Genomic DNA, 18,688 nt, shown 5'->3' with positions numbered 1-18,688 from the left:
CTGAGACCGTAACTCTTTCCAGAGGAAATAGAAAGCCTCATCTTTCTCCTGTGGAGCCGCTGGTGGTTCTGAACCGCTAGCTTTCTGATGACCAGCCCAACGCATAGCCCACCACACCACGAGGGCTTCCATATTGAAATATTTAAGTAAATTATTCCACTGCCATACAATGGGATATTATGGTGACACTGAAATCTTTATACATAGCTTTGCACAGTGGCAGTATTGTAGCCAGTGAGCTTTATCCAAGGCGCGATTCTTGCTAATTGAAATCTCTATACAAAGTGTCAATGACATTGGCAAATGCTTATGATAGAATCCATGCCAAATAATATTAGGATATAAAATTTCATTTGCAACATGAGTTATTATTTGTATTGCATAGAAAAGGCCAAACAGAAATAGCTGTAACTGCTTTCAATGGCTGCCTCTCCGTCATGCAGGTATAGGTGGTTCTTGCTGCTTCTTTAGAATTTTCTGTACTTCCACTTTCAAGCTAGACGACTAATCCTTCCCGTCGCCTGGACAGGTTGGAGGCAGTTATCTTCCATCCTCTCTTGTTATTCGCTGTGAAAATCACTTTCACGAACACTTAACACAGGTTTGCACCACTGTTCCTGCCTCACATGCACTGTCTAATTGGATTCTGTCGCCCATCCTGTGAGGTAAGTGCTTCTGTGGCTCCTGCTGTGTTTCTTGGTCGCAGGGCCATGCGGCTGGTCTCATAGAGAGCCTTAGGGCAAGGTGGAACTGCCCCACGGTGGAAGCCCACTGCCACATCTCTGCCCCAGGGAGTGGCTGGTGGGTTTGAACTGCCAGCCTGTTCAGTCAGCAGCCGAGCTCAGAACCGCTACCCACAGAGGATTCCTTTAAGTTTCAGATCCCAACGATTTGACTTCACAGGCTCTATGGTCACGGGCCCAATGGCCCCGTTTACTAAGCCAGACCTTGTACACGCCCTTTATATTCATAAGTTCCTTTCGTCCTTACGAGCTCAACCAGGCCCTCAGAGGCCCAAGGTCACACCACTAAGACGTGATGGGGGCTGCGGCACCGCCAGTCCGGGCTGTGATGTGGGACCCTTTGTCTCTCCCGCTCCCAGAGTGGCCTGAGACCCTGCCGCCTGGGGGACCATGTTTAACGGGGAGCCGGCTCCGGCCTCTGCTGCTGGCACCTCCAGGAGCGTGGTGCGAAGCTCCAGCATCAGCAGCGAGATCTGCGGAGCCCAGCAGGCTGGGGGCGGAGCTGGGACCACCACGGCCAAGAAGCGGCGCAGCAGCCTCGGTGCCAAGATGGTGGCCATCGTGGGCCTGACCCAGTGGAGCAAGAGCACGCTCCAGCTCCCCCAGCCCGGTGAGCTGGCATGGGGTCCCGAGGGGCAGGGTGGGGGTGGAGGGAGAGGAGTGCACCTCTCCACCATGGGGCACCCCAGGACTGCACTCACCGGGTGCGCACATGTATCCTGCCCACCTCTGCGTGCACTTCTATATATAGGACGCACTGTTCTAAGCGCAGTACGTCTGCTGACTCATCGAAAGCGCAAGTAAACTCTCCGAGGCAGGTGCTGAAGGTGGAGAACCTGAACCAATGGAGAAGGGACCAAGATGCCCGAAACCACACACCGGAGCCAGGACTCCTCTCTCCCAACCCCCCTCACTTTCCTCCACCACCCCCCTACCCCCCCTAAGTTGGAGGTTCATGCCCTGACCCTCTAGCCTCCGCTGGCTCCCCACAGAGACCGACCAGGAATCAGTGATTATTTACTTAACAGCCCACAGCAATCTCACGAACACACAGGTCTGCAAGAACCGCCCTGAAGCACCGTGCTCCCCAAGTACAAAGGGCCGCACAGATGTGGTTACCCCAGCCCACAAAGACGTTCCCGTCCCAGGCAGACCTGCACACACCTGCACACACGTGGACACACACTCGTATGGTCACAGATGGGGCTGGGGCGCCCTCACCGCCACCCACAGCTGTGGATCGCATTACACCCACCCACTACCTTTGAGTACGTTCCACCGCCCAGGGACCCCCACAGAGCAGCAGAGAGCAGACAGCTCCTCTGTTTCTGAGATGGCAAACCTTTCTGGGAGCCACCGGCTTCATCTCTCTCTGGTCGAGCCGTTGGTGGGCTTGCGCCACCCACCGTCTTGGGGAGCAGTCCAAGGCTGAGCCCACCGCACCACCAGGCCCTTCCCATACTGGCCTGGAAACACATTCTTCCCATTCACGCTGTGGGAGTGGTTTGGGTTCGGACACAGGAAGACCTCCCCCCCACACACGTGTGCAGCGTGGAAGGGCGCCATCGGGTTTTCAGGACTGTGACTTTGTGCAAACAGACCACCAGGCCTGTGGTCTGAGACGCCACTGGGTGGGTTCAGAGGATCAGCCTTTTGGATTCAGTCGAATGTGTAAATCATTTGCGCTACCCAGAGATGCCTCAGGCACACGGCACCAAGAACCAGCCATGCAAACTGCAGGCCAACTCACGGGAAACAGGGCAGACATGTGCACACAAGGGCCCGTGGCCACAGCGACGCAGCGCACATGTGTGTACGCTCACACACCTCACAACAGCACATCCACACACGCCTTAACCATGACATCCTGGTACCTTTTGCTTTCCCAGACCCCTAGCAATCTGGAATCCCAGTTATGCTCATACTTGCGGGTGACTTAGCTTGTCACACAGCGTCATACCTGGACCCCACCTCCCAGAGGAACCTATCCTCCCTGCCAAGCCCCTGCTTCCCTCCCCCTGTGGCACCAGCCCAGACACCAGCTGGTTTTGTTTTAAAAGCTCTTCCTGCTTATTTTGCTCAGAGTAGCAACTTCCCCAAGAAACCTTCAAATAGGCAGCTGGATGGGGGTGGTGAGGGGGCGGGGGGGCACCCGAGGATCCAGGGAGAGTGCTTATCAAGATCCCGATTGGGGCTGGGGGTGGGGGATTTTTCCAGGCCTTAAAATAGCTCTTACTACCACTACCACCCCCACCCTGCCTATAGGAGCATTCAGGAAGGGGAACCATCTCCTGCAATCAGCTTCCAGGTTGCTTCTTGCTCGAGGTGGGGGAGGGTGCTAGGTGGTGAGGGGACAGAGGTTGTCAGTGTTCCAAGATGGGTCTAACCCTAGGGAGGCAGGGAAATGGGGAAATGGAGGTTTAGGGATCCAGGGGTTGGGAGGAGATAGAATCGAGCTCTGATGAAGGAGATGAAGGATGGAGGATTACGATTAGAAGGTTGTAGAGAGATTGGGTCTGAGGACTCTGGCTCCAGGAGACCATACCTAGGAAGCTAGGTGACCCAGCTTCAGGCCCAAGGTGATATGAAGGACAGTCTTCCTAGGCTGGGGTCTGAATGACCAGGAGGTATTCCAGGGGTCTCCAGGAGAGATGTGTGGCCGTGGGGCTTCTGAGTCATTGACTCTGGTCTGAAGTCCTGGGTCTGGCGCTAGGGGAATTGCCCTGCAGCCCCTCTGATGGAAGGTACCTGAGAACCCTCTAACGGGACCTTCTGGTTCAGCCTATTCGTCCTACCAGCCAGGCACCCAGAGCTGGGAGAGGAGAGGGTGCTTTCCTGGAGAAGGGATTCAGGGAAGCCTTCAGCGCTATCCCTGCCATTTACCAGTGGGAGACTTTGGACACGTTGCTTCATCTCGCTGACACTGCTTCCTTGTCATAGGATGAGCACAAGAATATGTGCCTTGCAGTGTTATCATGGGGATCCTGGGAGACTGCGATGCAAAAGCACCGGGCACTGTGCCTGACACTTCGTAGTAAACACCCAGTGAACTGTTGATGCCGTTAGTACCACTGCCCATGGCTACACAGGATGGAGCCCCAAATGAAGTAAATTCTCTGGCCTCCATCTCTCTTCTCCTTAGGTTTTACTCCAAGGCCTTGAGGTTGCTGGGTCCCAGCTTTATGTACCTACAGCCGGGCTCAGCCGGAGCCTGTCCCTGTCCACAGGGTCGCTCTTGGCACTTGGAGCCCCACCCTGGGTGGAAGAGCTTGGCCCCAGAGGGTTGTGCAGGACAGACTCACCATGGGCATTGGCTCTGAATGCTCTGTTCTGGGACAAGATCCTAGAAGGATGTCCTCTGCTGCCCCCAACTGTGATGGCTCAGTTCCCTGCAGACTGCATCCTTGGGAAGCGAAGGGGGAACACCCCTCCTGGACCCAGCCAGGCTTCCAGGCTCTTGAGTGTCTGCCCTTCCCAGGTACCTCTGTTCCCAGTTTATCAGCATCCTGTCATTGACTGGAGCCCCACCCGCTCCCTCCTCCACGCTGGTTCAGGCTCTGTTACCTCTGACCTGCGCACCCTTCTCTCCAGGGCTCTACCTTCCCCTTTTCCAGTTGGTTCCCCATGTTGTCATAGAGTGACCTTCCCAAACTCCACTAGGAAATGCAGAAGGACTGTAAATCCCAGTGGGGCTTTAGCAAAGTCATTCTCATTGGGTCTGAGTTTCTTCTAAAAAATGAAGCTGAAGACACCGTCTCCCTGCCTTCTCCGACATCAAACAGGCTCTCGGTTTATGGAGAGAAGTGAGGAGAGTGGTCAGAGATTTTGGGGTCCCGGGACATGGGTGAGTTCTGGCCCTCAGCCAGGTTGGTTCCACATGAGACCCATTTAGTCTTAGTGCTACTGAAGTGGGAGTCCCTCTTCAGTACCATGGATAGCGGCGTGTCCCTCTTGGGCACTGGTCAGAGTGGGGAGAGGGTTCAGGACCTGCATGGATCCCACGAGATGCATGGGAGTTCAGTGGAAGCTGTGGCTGTATCTCCCTTGTGATGCGGTGGGATGGCTCCTGGCATCTTTGCAAATCCCAGAATTCTGGAAGCATTGCAAGCCATGTGGCCTAGTTCTTTAGGAAGGCAACAGAAAGGTGCTCCCCACATTGGCAGGGGCTCAGGTCCAGTCAGTGTACAGCCAGCGAAGAATGTTTCTCTGAGGCTGCAAGACCTTTCCTGCCACCCAGAGCATCTGGAGCTTGATCTCTGCCAGACCACCACTCAAATAACGGGAGGTGGTTGGAGGGGAGTAAGGAGTGGCACAGGATAGGGGTACAGGCAAGCAGCCTGCAGGTTTTGGCTCTAGTCTCAGCTGCTGTGAGCCTGACCTCAAGTGAGTAGCCTCTAACTTTTCAGAATTCCTTGGCTCCCTGACCCAGGGGCTGTATTGTCTTGGACACATCTGATCAAAGAAGGTACATTTTCTCCCAGATGGACCAAAGCTTTCCCCAGCTCTGGAAGAGGAAGACTGGGTGGCAGGAATGTGAGGCTATGACTTATGGGGAGGCTTAGAGGTATGTGGGGGAGGAAGAATGACCGGCAGCCCCACAGAGCCATCTGGCTTCTTACTGGGGTAAAGTTGGTGTGGCAACTAGAAGCTGGGCATGGGGAGTCTCCCCCTGCCCATGCCCACCATTATTCTCCAGCCCTCTCTCTCTCTGTGGTGAATTGTACACTGTGGGTTTGTATCTCTCTGTATGCCTATGGCCAATGGCCTCAATTCTGAGGCCTGTGGTCTGAAGGTAGTGTGTGTGACTTGACTTTATATGCCGGAATGCCATGTTTGCACATGACTAGCACCTAGTGGGACCACGTGCGACTGTGTAACCGTACAGGTGACATTGTGTGTAAAGTTATACATAGGTGTGATTGATGGCACTCATGAGAGAGAGAGATTGATTGAATGATAGTTGGATTGATTCCTGGATATGCTATTTCAAATTCCCAGAAGCTAGGATGATTTCGGAGAAGAGACCCTCCTCATTCGCCCACCACCCATTCCAAGTCCCCTACCCCTACTGAGTTCTGTCCCTGGTGAAGGCAGCCCTTTAAACCTCCCATCCCAGTGGAGTCTCCTGAAAAAGAAGTAGGGCAAAGCCGAAGGAATAAAGTCTTTCTTCTCCCAGGCTGGGGTCTTTGAACATCCCCTCTCCCTTCTGCTTTCAGTGGGGGCAGTGCTGTGTGTCTTGCCCCCAATCTCTCCCCCCCCCCCACCCCCCACCCCCACATCCTTGTAGGCAGCTCTACTCTTAATTTGTCTGGGCCTCTAAACAGTGACAGCAATGGCTTCTTTGGTACAGTCTACATCCGGGCACCACCCCCTCCCCATCCTGCTCCTCAGGCAGTCTGCTTCAGCAGGGGAAGTCCCAAACTCTCAACCCTTCTTCCCCGCACCCCCAGGAGGAGAGGGTGCCTAGAGGGACCACGCTGCAATGCTGAGGAGGTTGCCATGGAAACCCAGGCAGGATAGTGCACCAATAGGAGAGGGAAAGTGCCCTGTGTTCCCTGCAAGACTGAGGAGTGGGTGGCAGGGCCAGAGGGAAGTGCAGACACTGGGTGGCCTGTCTCAGAGCCCGTCAGTCCAGGTCCTCGTCATGTTCCTCTGTCTTGCTTTTCTAACGCTGCTCCACACCTCCCTCTCTGTTCAGACCCACTCAGCAGTCAGGCTTCACACTGGGTCTCAGGATGCCGGTCTGTGAAGGGTCAGAGAGGGGCGTGGTGGGAGTACCTGGAAGTGGGACAGTAAAAATGGGATCCCGGAGAAGTGAAGCTGTCCAGAAGAGAGAGGGATGGGACAAAGGCTGGCAGGAGAGTGGCCAGGTGGGTTATCAGGAACATGAACTAGAGGCTCTGGAGGACCAAGGCTAGGCTCCACTTTCTGGGTTGCTTTGTCTGTGTCACTGCCCTGTGCGGGGGCCAGGTGGCTCAGGCTGCCACTCAGCTCTAGAGGCCGTCAGCAATGCCCCTGCCTCCAATCTGAGCCGATGCCCATCCAAACACACCCCCACCCCAACCCCGCGAGCCTCATCTGCAAGCTGACCTTGTTCCCTCTGGGGCCGTAGAAGGGACCACCAAGAAGCTGCGCAGCAACATCCGGCGAAGCACAGAGACGGGCATCGCGGTGGAGATGCGGAGCCGGGTCACGCGCCAGGGCAGCCGGGAGTCCACGGACGGGAGCACCAACAGCAACAGCTCGGACGGCACGTGCGTGCAGCCCCCACCGCTGCGCCCACCTCTCAGTCCCCTCGGCCCTCTAGGGACCAACAAGCTCCCAGTTGGTTTTCCAGCCACGATGGCCAGGCTCATCTGTGCCTCCTCTCCCAGACATCTGCCCGACCCACCGCGGGGGGCCTTCCTGCCGGCCTAGGCACCTCTTCCCACTGAAGGCTCAGGCGGCCCGGGAGCAGAGTCCCCTCTGTGCACCTCAGGAAGGGACCCCCTAGGCTTGCCACTTACACACTGCCCTGCTGGAGGGAGCGTTCCGCATGCAGGTGGGACCTTTTGATACGTACCGCCATGAGAATGGCTCAGGTGATTGGAGGCTTCGCAGGGGCCTTGCTTGGAGCTTAGGGAAGGAGACTGAAGTGGATGTGTTTCCAAGCTGGGGGTGGTGTCTAATAGGTGAGAAGTCAAATCAGTCCATCGGTGAACAACCAGCATCAGGAAAAGAGATCGGAAACGTGTGTATCGTATATTGTGAATACCAATGAGCATTACCATGTGGATTTTGGTTTGCTTCTATGTAGAAACAAACCCATATTTTCTCTATCTTAGGCCATGATATTAAATGTCTCTCTTAGACTTAAGTGTGGGGTCAGTTAGAAACACTGAAAAGTCACAGTGTTCGCTCTTCTAAATCTATCAAATGGTGCCAGTGGGATTACGTTTTCTCCTGGCCCAATGGTTCACAGTCTTAAAGTTCCATGGCCCAATGTTTTAGAGTGTTTGACCACTTCTCAGTACCAGGCCTCTGCGAATCCTGTGGAAGTGAGTGGCCGCTAGCACCCCTGCCTCTTAGCACTGGTAGGGCATGCACTAGCCATTTCAGATTGGGTTCTCTGTTGCCATCATCCTAGGAGTGCCAGGCGAGGGGCCCAGGATGACTGAAGTACAGAAAGTGAGAGACGCTGTCAGAAACTCTCATGGCGATGGAGCAGGGCCAGGGCCTTGCTACTGGGATTTACAAAAGCCTTGTCTTTGCTAAATTGAGACTCAAATTGGACCTTTGGTCAATCTATTTCCTTTTTCTTCTGTTTCTGGGTTGTTGTTTTTAACCATTTTACTTGGGGCTCATACAACTCTTATCACAATCCATACACACATCAATTATATAAAGCACATTTGTACATTCGTTACCCTCATCATTCTCAAAATATCCGCTCTCCATGTAAGCCCCTGACATCCGCTCCTCATTTTCCCCCCTCCCTCCCTGCTCCCCCCTCGGTCAGTCTATTTGAGAAGTAAGCATTGATGTGTGACCCCCTCATGGAACACAACATCTGGAGGGATGTAGGTACCACTGCCATCTTTTGTTTTACAAGTGGAGAAACCAAGGCCCAGAGGAGGGGGCATCACCTTGCTCGGGGCCATGGCCTTTAAATGGTGGAGGAGTTGGGATTTAAATGAAGGCTTGGAGTTTTGTCCAGATCTCACTGCATCAGGCTCCTAAAATTCTGTGGCCTTGGAAGTCTGCCGTTCTTGCTTTGCCCAAGTGGACTGAGCCTAGTGGGCAGGGACTCCTGGCTCTTTGACAACCTGGCCTCCTCGCCTGGCACCAGCCACCAGCAGCTCATCACCAAACTCTGCAACAGCCTCTGTCTGAGCCATCCTTCTCCCTCCAGCCAGGTGCTGGCCGGTTTCCATCATAGACAGGTTTGGTCCATTTTAGGCCCTGGATGGACCTGGGCAGCCTTCCTTCTCTGTCCATGTTCTGCTAGCTCCACCCAGGACATTTAGGACATGAAAAAACCACCAAGGGCAGCAGCAACCACACCACTGATGGTTTCCTGTGTGCCTGAAACTTAGCAGCCCTGTCTTCCCTGCCCCCAGCCTTGTCCCCCACCTGTGCTGCAGATGTGGCAGGTCTCCTCATCTGCAGCATCTTCCCGGGATTAAGTGATAGAATGCATGTGGTGCATTCAGCTCCATGTTGGCACCTGATCAGCTGGCAATCCCTGTCAGCCCTTGTTACTATTTTTAGGCTCCCTCTTATCAGCCCCTTCCCCCAGCCCGCCCCCCCGCAAGCCATCGACTGCCCACGCTCACTGGCCAGTCATTTCAACCCTGTAATTGTGTTATTTTGGTCTCAGTGGCTGTTTTGGGTACTGCCTCACATTATTGCCTTACATTTCTGACTTAAACTCAGTACTTGGAACTTGCTCCAGACCTGGTGGATTCTGGGAGTCAACTTTAGCATCTCTCCATAAGGGCACAGGTGCCCAGCAGGTCCCTCCTTTTAAGGACCACATCAGAAATCTGGTGCCTTAGGATCAAATGCCGTCATGACCACAGAAATAACTCCAAACCAAACCTCGTGCCATGGAGTCTGTTTCAGCTCACGGCAATGCTCTAGAGCAGTGGTTCTCAACCTTCCTCAGCCCACACCCTTTCATACAGTTCCTCATGTGGCGATGACCCCCCCCCCCAACCATACAATTATTTTTGTTGCTACTTCATCACTGTAATTATGCTACTGTTATGAATGGGGTGACTCCTGTGAAAGGGTCATTTGACCCCCAAAGTGGTCTCGACCCCCAGGTTGGGAACCACTGCTCTATAGGCTTTCTGAGGTGTAAACCTTTACAGGAGCAGACAGCAGTTTATCTTCCTCCAGCAGGGTAGCTGGTGGGCTTGAACCCCCGACCTTCCAATTAGCAGCCCAGTGCTTAACCAACAGTGCCCCTAGGACTCCTTTATTGGATTTTTAAAAATTATTCGTTGCTTTTCAAGTGTCTTCAAAGTTTTATTTTGTTTTGTTTTTCCCCCCCAAATGTGCAGAAATGAGCAGTTCTGGTATCTACAGCCAGGGTGTGGAGGAGGAACGGAGGCACAGAGGCGGGTGGGGGTGCCCAGGGACAAGAGTCGCTGCATCCTGCCCTCTCTGCACCCCCACCCTTCATTGCCCAGACACCCTCACATGCCCCTGCCTCCTCTTCTAGGTTCATTTTCCCCACCACACGGCTTGGGGCCGAGAGCCAGTTCAGTGACTTCCTGGATGGGCTGGGGCCAGCCCAGATTGTGGGGCGACAGACGCTGGCCACGCCACCCATGGGTGAGTCTTCCTGAGTCAGGGAGTGGGGTGATGGGGATGGGTGTGCAGCAGGAGGGAGAGCTCGGAACGGGGCCCTCACTCAGTGCCAGCCTTTCTCATCTGCTGCCCTGAAGGGCTCACAGCCACACAGTCACCCCCTCTCCCACCACCTGCTTTGTGCCTGCCCGGCAGTGCCAAAGGCTGGGTATAAACCGGGAACAAAAGCAGCCCAGCATGGCTTCCATCATATTCTGCCGCTGCTTGGAGCCTCTGTTGCCTTATCTGTAAAATGGGCATAGCGATGCCCTCCTTCATTTTGACAACTAACCTACAGGCAGTCAGCGAACCAGCTCACAGGTGAGGGGTTTGGATGCTCTCCCTGAAGTACTTCAGTGACTCCCGAAGGACAGTGTCTCAGAGGACTTGCTAACCCCCAGAACCCTCTTAGTCATTCTCCCACCTCTCCCCTGGTGGCATGGTGGTTAAGCAGTCGGGTGCTCACTGAAAAGCCAGGGGTTCAAACTGACTAGCCACGCTGAGGCAGAAAGATGCTTCTATGCGGACTTACCACCTTGGAGCCCCCGTGGGGCCATTCTACTCCGTCTTGTAGCGTCGCTGTGAGTCCAAATGGACTCAAGGGCCGTGGGCTTCCTCGAAGGGCTTCCCGAAATCTGTGCTTGATCTTGGCTTCATTCTGGTTCCATTCGTGAGCTCTCAGGTGGATCTGCGCAGCAGAAGAGGCAGCACAGGTGCAAACAGAGCCCTGATGTGAGTCACAGTGGAATGGAATTTATTCCAGGCCAGGCACGTAGGGGCCTTCAGAGGATGAGGGTCAGCCCCCAGCTAGCTCTAAGTTAGGGTTCACTGGAGCCCCTGCTTCCAGATTTGTAAGGAGGGCCGGGTGTGGAGAAGAGGTGGGGCTGGCTGGCTGGCTTTAGCCAGCCCTGGGGTGAGAAGAGCCTGCTACTTCCAACCAGCTAATGCGCCCGCGCAGCTAGAACCTTTCGGTGTGGTGCCCTCTGGTGTCCACAGCTGGGGAAGAAGAGATTTGCTTTTGTTACACTGGCTGGGGAAGTTAGTTAACAGCAAGACCTGGAAGAGATTCATTCCTGAGAGTCTCCCTTGTCTCCCAAGGGGAAGTCGGGAATAACTGGAGGGAAAGGAGTGAATTTCAGGCTATCTTCTGAAAAGTAAAAACCTCCCCCATTTTCACAAGAATGCAAATATAAACAATTGCATGATGGGCCGTTTTAATGTTCCTGCATCAGGCATATATATGATTCTGGACCCCTTTGAAAAACGTTCCTAGGGCTTCCTGCATGATTCAAAAATTCTGCTCGTTCATGTTGAACAAAGCGGGAGTTCCCCAAATCAAGCATTCATAGAACTCTTCCAGCTGGATAGTCTCTCTGGGGGAGTGCACTGCAGAGCGCTCTTCACCCAGGAAGTTTACCAGACTTCCTTCCCTCTCTGTCCAGGGACCCAGGGAGGAGCAGACCCTCCCTCCCAGGCAGTACTTTTGGGCCTGAGACAGTACATCTCTTAGCACCTCTTCAAACCAGTTTTCTTTAAATTGGCCAACATATGAGCAGGCTTCAAAAAATTCAGAAACCACCCCGAGACCAGAACTCGATGATGCCTGGCTACCACTACCAACAGCTTTGAAAAGGATCCTATTAGAAGATGGGGGGGGGGGGGAGGAGCGGGTGAAAAATGTGGATCAAAAGTTTCAAAACTCAACATCGTCCAAGAAACCAGGATTGTTGGTCAGATGGAGGCTGTTGGGACCTCGGGACTGTGTCCTTTACCCGTCAGTCTGGAACGGAACTCGTCTTTGTAAGCATAATCAACCTTTTAAGGTCAAGAGGGCAGCAGTTACTCAAGGACAGAGTTCAGAGGGCTAAGCAAGGAGGAGGAATGGAAACAGGAAACAGCAAGAAAGCGGGATATGCAACAGTACGGGAAAGGAGATTGCGGTGGATGAGTTGAAGCTGAAGACATGAATTGCTGGATGGGACACTGATCTGCTCTGCATACCTTCACCTAATTCGCAATAATTTTGCTTCATTCTGGAAAATGGAATGGAACAACAATGGAGCTCTTCCACAAACTTTTAGAAGCCCCCTCGTGTATTAGGGATTGGCAGAGGGGCTACTGTGTAGGGAAAGAGGAAGACATTGACTTCACACCCTGCCTTTCCTCTTTCTGGGCTGTTCAGCTCTGGCCCCCAACTTCCCTGTTCTGCTCAGCAACACAAAAACAACTCCAACCAAGCAGACTTGGATGGGAGTTTGGCAGCTATGTGCTGTTACTGAGGCGTGCACTCACCCTTCACTAAGCAGCCTACCCAAGTATTTCCCAGCTCTCCTCCCTCACCCCCAAAGCAGTTCTGAAACGTGCCAGTTCATCTGTTGTGCTCTATGTCCCTGCCTGTAGCTGTAGCATCCTCTGCAGACAGGCCTTCTGTACAATAGTTGGCTGCCCTGTCCCTTGATCTGGCTCAGCCTGGACCCGTCCTTTCTTCCCTTCCAGGGGACGTGCACATTGCTATGATGGACCAGAGAGGCCAGCTGGAGGTAGAAGTGATTGAGGCTCGAGGCCTGACCCCCAAACCAGGTTCTAAGTCTCTCCCAGGTGAGGCTGAACAGCGAAGGAGGGATTTTAGAAATGGGGTCCTGGCAGAGAGGGCTGTGCAGCTGAGCTCTGGGCCTAGCAAGTCCTCACCCGCTGTTGGCCTGACTCAGTGGGAGGCCAGTGAATGGGAGTGGGGATGAGGGAGTGGGAAGAAGTCCCTGTTGCATCCGCCTTGTCCACCAGCTGCCTGTGCTCAGCTCCTCGCCCCTCCCCTGGCTGCTCCCCTCAAGACCATCCAAGGGCTTAACGGAGTGGGTAAACCATGGCAGTTCCTCAGGACCCTTCTCCACCATGCGTTCTCTCATCCCTCAGCCACCTATATCAAGGCTTACCTGCTTGAGAACGGGGCCTGCTTGGCCAAGAAGAAGACAAAGGTGGCCAAGAAGACCCGCGATCCCCTGTACCAGCAGGCTCTGCTCTTTGACGAGGGACCCCAGGGTAAGGTGCTGCAGGTGAGTATGGTGGGTGGTGGGGTGGGTGGGTGGGGGGCCCTCACAGACCAGAAGTCATTATTTTTAAAACTTTCCTTTGTGATCGATCCTGTGCCGGGCACTGTACCAAGTGTGAGGATGCACCTTACTCAGGTGTGTGTTTTCACAACCCAGTGCAGTGTTATTGCACCTGGTTAATTCATAAGGAGACCGAGTACCAGACAAGCGGCACAGCTAGCAGGTGGAACTATGACTCGCCCACTGCTAATATTTCCCAAGGCCCTGCTCGAGGCCAGGCTTGGTGCTCCCTGCTTCCCAGTGTTACCTTGCTTTAATCCTCCTGATGGTCCTGTGATGTAGGGCTGACTCTCCCGTTTACAAATGAGGAAACAGAGTCCCAAAATGAACAATGTAAGTTGTTGGCACCCTGTGGCATCCTGGAAGGGAGGGAGGGAGTATTATGCCATTTCATAAATGAAGAAACGGAGGCACAAGTGGTTCTAGAGAAATACAGCCTATGGGAAGTGAGTCTCTGAACTTGCTCCTGGGTTTAAGCTCCCACACACGTATTTCCTAGCTGCCGGAGGTAGGTTGTGGAGATTAAATAAGATAATGCACATAAGGGCCTACGTCGTGCCTGGTGCATTGATGTTGTTAGGTTCCATCAACCCAAGGGACAAGCAAATGTAACACTGCCTGGCCCTGAGCCATCTTCACCACGGTTACGTTGGAGTTCATTGTTGCAGCCTCCGGGTCAGTCCATCTCAGCAAGGGGCTTCCTCTTTTTTCCCTGCCCCTCTACTTGACCAAGCATGTCCTTTTCCAGGGACTGGCCTCTCCTGATAACATGTCCATTAGGTGAGACACAGTCCCGCCATCCTTGATTCTAAGCAGCATTGGGGCTGCGCTGCTTTCAAGAGTCTTGCGTGTGTTTGTGGCAGGCCGTGACCCTTGGCACCAGCACCGTCATGCAAATGCTTCAGTCCTTCAGCCTGCCTGACTCAGGGCCCCGCTGTCACCTGCTTTTGAGGTGGTTGAAAATACTGGCTTGCTCAGGTGAACCTTAGTCTTCAAAGTGGCACCCCTGCTCTGCCACCCCTGAAATGGAATATTTGCCCAGGGCACTCTGTCGTCTGACTTCCTGACGGCTGCTTCTAGGAGCGTTGCGTATGGATCCAAAGAAGATGGCATCTTTGACAAATTTCCTCTTTTCTCTATCATGATGTTCCCTATTGGTCCAGCTGTGAGAATTGCGGTTTTCTGTACTTTGAATTGTAATCCATATCGAAGGCTCTGACCTCCGATCTTCATCGCAACTGCTTCCTGTCCTGCACACGTTCAGCAAGCAGAGTTGCGCCATCCGCTTACCGCAGGTTATTCGGAAAGCCGCCTCCAACGCTAGTGCTCCTTTTGCTTCATGGAATCCAGCTTCTCTGATGTGTTGCTCAGCATGCACATTGGAGAAGTGTGTTGAGAGAGCGCAACCCCAACGCACGCCTCTTCCGATGTTGAAGCCTGCGGCGTGCCCTTGTTCTGTTCGCACACCAGCATCCTAAACCAGGGACAAGTCCCACGTGAGCACAATGCCCTGTCTGGGCTTCCCGTTCTTCTCAAAGCTAGCCGTAGTTTCTTATGATCCACACAGGCAAATGCCTTTGCATCGTTAATAAACAGATACATAAGGACCTTTCTGGTATTCTCTGTTTTCAGCCCAAATCCACCCGACCTCAGCAATGATATTCTTCATTCTTTGTCCTCTTCTGAATCCGGCTTGAATTTCTGGCAGCTCCCTGGCCATGTCCCGCTGTGATCGTTTTGGAACGAACTTCAGCAAAACTGTACTTGCACGTGTTATCAATCATTTGCACATCTGTGGGGTCATCTTCCTTTGGAATAGGTTCAAATATGGATCGCTGCCCATCAGTTGGCCAGGTCTCCCAAATGCCTTGGCATAGACGAGTGAGTGCTTCCAGTGCTTCACCAGCTTGTTTGAAATATTTCAATTGGCGTTCTCGCCATTCCTGGAATCTGGATTTTTGCTAATGCCTTTACTGCAGCTTGAGCTTCTTCCTCCGTATCATTGGTTCTTGATTACATACTACCTCTTGAGGTGGTTGAATGTGGACGACTGCTTTTTTGGTACAGTGACGCATTCTTTCCATCTTCTTTCAGTGCTTCCTGTTTCATTTAATATTTTGCCCATTGTGTTCGTCTGGGCAGATAGAGACACAAATTCATAGACACATGTGTATAAGAAAGAGCTTTACATACAAGAGCAATTGAATATTGAGAAGACATCCCAGCCCAGTCCAGATCAAGTCCATAAGTCCAATACTAGCCCATATGTCTGATACCAATCTATAAAGTCCTCTTCAGACTCACGAAACACATGCAGTGATGCTGAATGCAGGAAGATCACAGACCAGTGGTGGGAAGTTGTGTGGACCCAGTGGCGCTGTGAGCATCTCAGCCCTGACAGGGGTTTCCACGTGGCTTCTCTGGTCACTAGCATAGTTAACATGCGTCTTGTCGGCTGCTATGTCTCCAGGGAGTGAGCCGAGAGAGCAAGAGTCTCCGCTTCCAACGAGGAAATACCGGAGTTCCCAAAATCCTCAGGAGAAGGCCATGCGCACACAGAGGCCTCTTTGGCTATGACCTGATTGACAGCCTAGACTCCACCCCTTCACTCGTAATCCTCAAACTGACACCAGCATATGTAACTAGCACACCCACAGAACCTTTTAATATTGCAACTGGGGGCACATATACATTATGGTGGTGGTGATGTTTGGCCATGACTTTGTCTGAGGATATAGGGATCCTAGAAGCCAGGGCTGTCTGGAGCCATATGACTTCCATCCAGGGCTTTTCTTCTGATCCAAGGTATTTTCTTGACTACCTAGTAAGAGCCCTCGAAGTTGCATATAAAGAAGAACCAACCGCAGAACCTTAGGGCTTGGTGCAGGCAGTCTTGGGAGCAAAGGGGAAGATGAGTAATTCTCTCCTACTTGACCAGGTCAAATCCACTTAATCTATGTATACATGCACACAAATACATGTGTGTGTGCCCATAATAATAGTCACTTATTATATATTTATAAGAATTGATCAATATTAATAAATATACATCCATTGATCTGTCTACAAAACCCAACCGTCATCAAGTCTATTCCAACTCGTAGCAACTCTGTATAGGGTTTCCAAGACTGAATTTTGAAGAGACCAGATAGTCTCATCTTCCTCCCTCTGAGTAGCTGACAGGATTGAACCACTGACCTTACAGTTAGCAGCCCAATGCTTAGCCCCCACCCCACCCCCCGTTCCACCAGGGGTCCACATCTATCTATAGATATATATTCCTTTTTGAGAAAGGGTTCGCTGATAAGCATACATGTTTGAATATTGCCAAGCTAATCCGTTCCCTCCCTCAGCTTTGTGGAAGGGCATGCCGAGGTCTAGTGAGGATGAAGGACAGAGCTCAGTGGAGAGCCAGCAGAGCTGTGACCCAGGCCCTGGACTTTGCTTGGGGAAAGCTGTTGTCTGGGGTGCTGAGAGACGCTGGGGTCAGACACCTCAATTGCAATTCTAGCTTGGCCATGGGTTGCTGTGTGTCTTTGGGTTAATGAACCTCTCTGAACCACAGAAATAATAGCCCACACCACCGATACCTAACTGGCTGGTAGGAACAATGGAGAGAATGCATGCACAGCCCACAGGCTTGGGTCTGGCATGTCCTCAGCACGTAGTGATTGGTTGGGAAAGTCAGCCTGGGTTCTGGCTCTCACTGGCCATCTGTGGCCTGGCAGCACTGGTGCTCCCCAGACCCATGGCCCAGGCTTGGAGTGTGTGGGGTGGTCATTCCTCATACTCTTCCTCTCTTTTGGCAGGTGATTGTCTGGGGTGACTATGGCCGAATGGACCACAAGTGCTTCATGGGCATGGCCCAGATCATGCTGGATGAGCTAGACCTGAGGGCTGCGGTCACTGGCTGGTATAAACTCTTCCCCACCTCCTCAGTGGCCGACTCCACGCTCGGATCCCTGACCAGGCGGCTGTCCCAGTCCTCCCTGGAGAGTGCCACCAGCCCCTCGTGCTCCTAAGGACCACAGGAAGAAAGGCTGGGGTGGTGGTGTGCGAAGGGGTGCCGGTGGGCCCCCCACCTCCTCCCTGTACATAGTCTTCATGTCTAAAGGGACCCCGTGCCCTGCTGCATGCCCTTGGGCTCATCCCAGCTGGCAGTGGAGACTACGTGTGTGTGTGTGTGTGCGTGTGTGTGTGTGTACTCTGTCTGTGCGACCACGTTGATACATGTCCATCTGTCTGGGAAGTCAGTCCGGATGACTGCTTGGGCAGAAACCCATGTCTCTTTGTATCTTGTTGAAAAAAAACCCAAAGGAATGTTGTGTGGGCACAACTCACCAGAGGGGTCCCTAGGGATACAAGGTGTGGGGCGGGGTGGGGGGCATTGTAGACACAGGGCCCTCCTGCCGGGTCCTGGGACTGGGCCAGCACTTACGTTCCCTCCCTGTGCCTCCTCCTGGTGGTCTCTGCGTAGTCCTCCATCTTGTTCTGTCCCACCCTCTGCCTCTTCCCAGCACTGCTGCTGCTTGGAGGAATGTAGCATTCATTGCAGCTGACCATGCTGAAGCCCCTCCTGGAGCCCCCACCCCTTTCTCTCCTGGCATCCTTTCTCCTGGCCTGAGCAGCCCTGGGCACTCTTCCCAGGGATGCCTCTGCAATATGGTAGTGCCCTGGGCAAGGCCCCGGGAGACACAGCTGCTGCCCAGGGCCTGAGGGCTTGGAGACCTCGATCTCCCTCGAGGTGGAGGTTTTGATCCAGAGGGGGCTGGCCAGAGCTCTTAGAGGGAGGAGCCAGGCACCCGCACCCCCGATCCCCTGAGCATCTTCTCTTGTTCTCTTTCTTCTCATCAAGACTCCTTCGTTCCCACATGCCACAGGAGCGCTCCTTGTGGACCTCAGGAGGCCGGGAGTGGAGGGTTTTGAGCTTTCGAGAGGGAGAGAGGGATGTTCTCCTCCACAGCAGGCAGTCCCTGGGATTCCTGTGTCCTCCCCAGGCCCTGCTGGGGGCCCATCCTCCATCTCTGGTGGGGTGTGGCTTGGTGAGAAGGTGCTGGGCTAGGCTGAAGCTGGCTTGTTCTGAACCACGGCCGAGGGTCCCTTGGGACCTTTGGGGACTAGCTGCATGACGTGGCTCACTCAAAGCTCTTGTCTCTGCTCCTTTCCAGACTGGGGTCTAAGCTCCGTCATGCTTTAGCTCCTGGCTCCAGACTCTGGACCGCCAGTCACCAGCTCTGTACAAGCAATACTTACCCCTCCCTGCCTCCCAGCCCTGCCTCGCTGCCCTCCTGGCAGTGGCTTGGCTTGCTCTAGGCACCTGCCTCTGCATCTGCTCTCTGCTTTCTTGCGCATCCGGTCCACTCCGAGCTTCTCCGAGCTCTCAAACTCTGGCCTGACTTGACATCTGGCCCAAATTGATAGAGACCAATTCCTGGACTGGATCTTTTGAGGGGACTGCTGGTCATCCTGGATCACAACGGCCCTGCCCCCGCCCTGTCCCTG

The 18,688-nt window shown here is 53.5% G+C and overlaps 1 protein-coding gene and 1 pseudogene across 1 annotated transcript; both read left to right on the top strand.

Moving 5' to 3' along the window:
* The first annotated feature begins 205 nt into the window (after positions 1–205).
* LOC142438117 (U4 spliceosomal RNA) lies at positions 206–338 on the top strand (annotated as a pseudogene).
* A 795-nt stretch (positions 339–1,133) lies between these two features.
* RIMS3 (regulating synaptic membrane exocytosis 3) lies at positions 1,134–17,208 on the top strand. The gene is made up of 6 exons (XM_075539346.1): positions 1,134–1,353; positions 6,856–6,997; positions 9,952–10,064; positions 12,576–12,677; positions 12,990–13,129; positions 16,996–17,208. The coding sequence occupies exons 1-6, from the start codon at positions 1,134–1,136 to the stop codon at positions 17,206–17,208; spliced, it is 930 nt and encodes a 309-aa protein (XP_075395461.1).
* Positions 17,209–18,688: the final 1,480 nt, after the last annotated feature.

Source organism: Tenrec ecaudatus, chromosome 1, assembly GCF_050624435.1.
Source record: "Tenrec ecaudatus isolate mTenEca1 chromosome 1, mTenEca1.hap1, whole genome shotgun sequence".
Classification (NCBI taxonomy): Eukaryota; Metazoa; Chordata; class Mammalia; order Afrosoricida; family Tenrecidae; genus Tenrec; species Tenrec ecaudatus.
The sequence above is the reverse complement of the archived record's forward strand: the minus strand, read 5'-3'. Positions and strand labels throughout refer to the sequence as shown.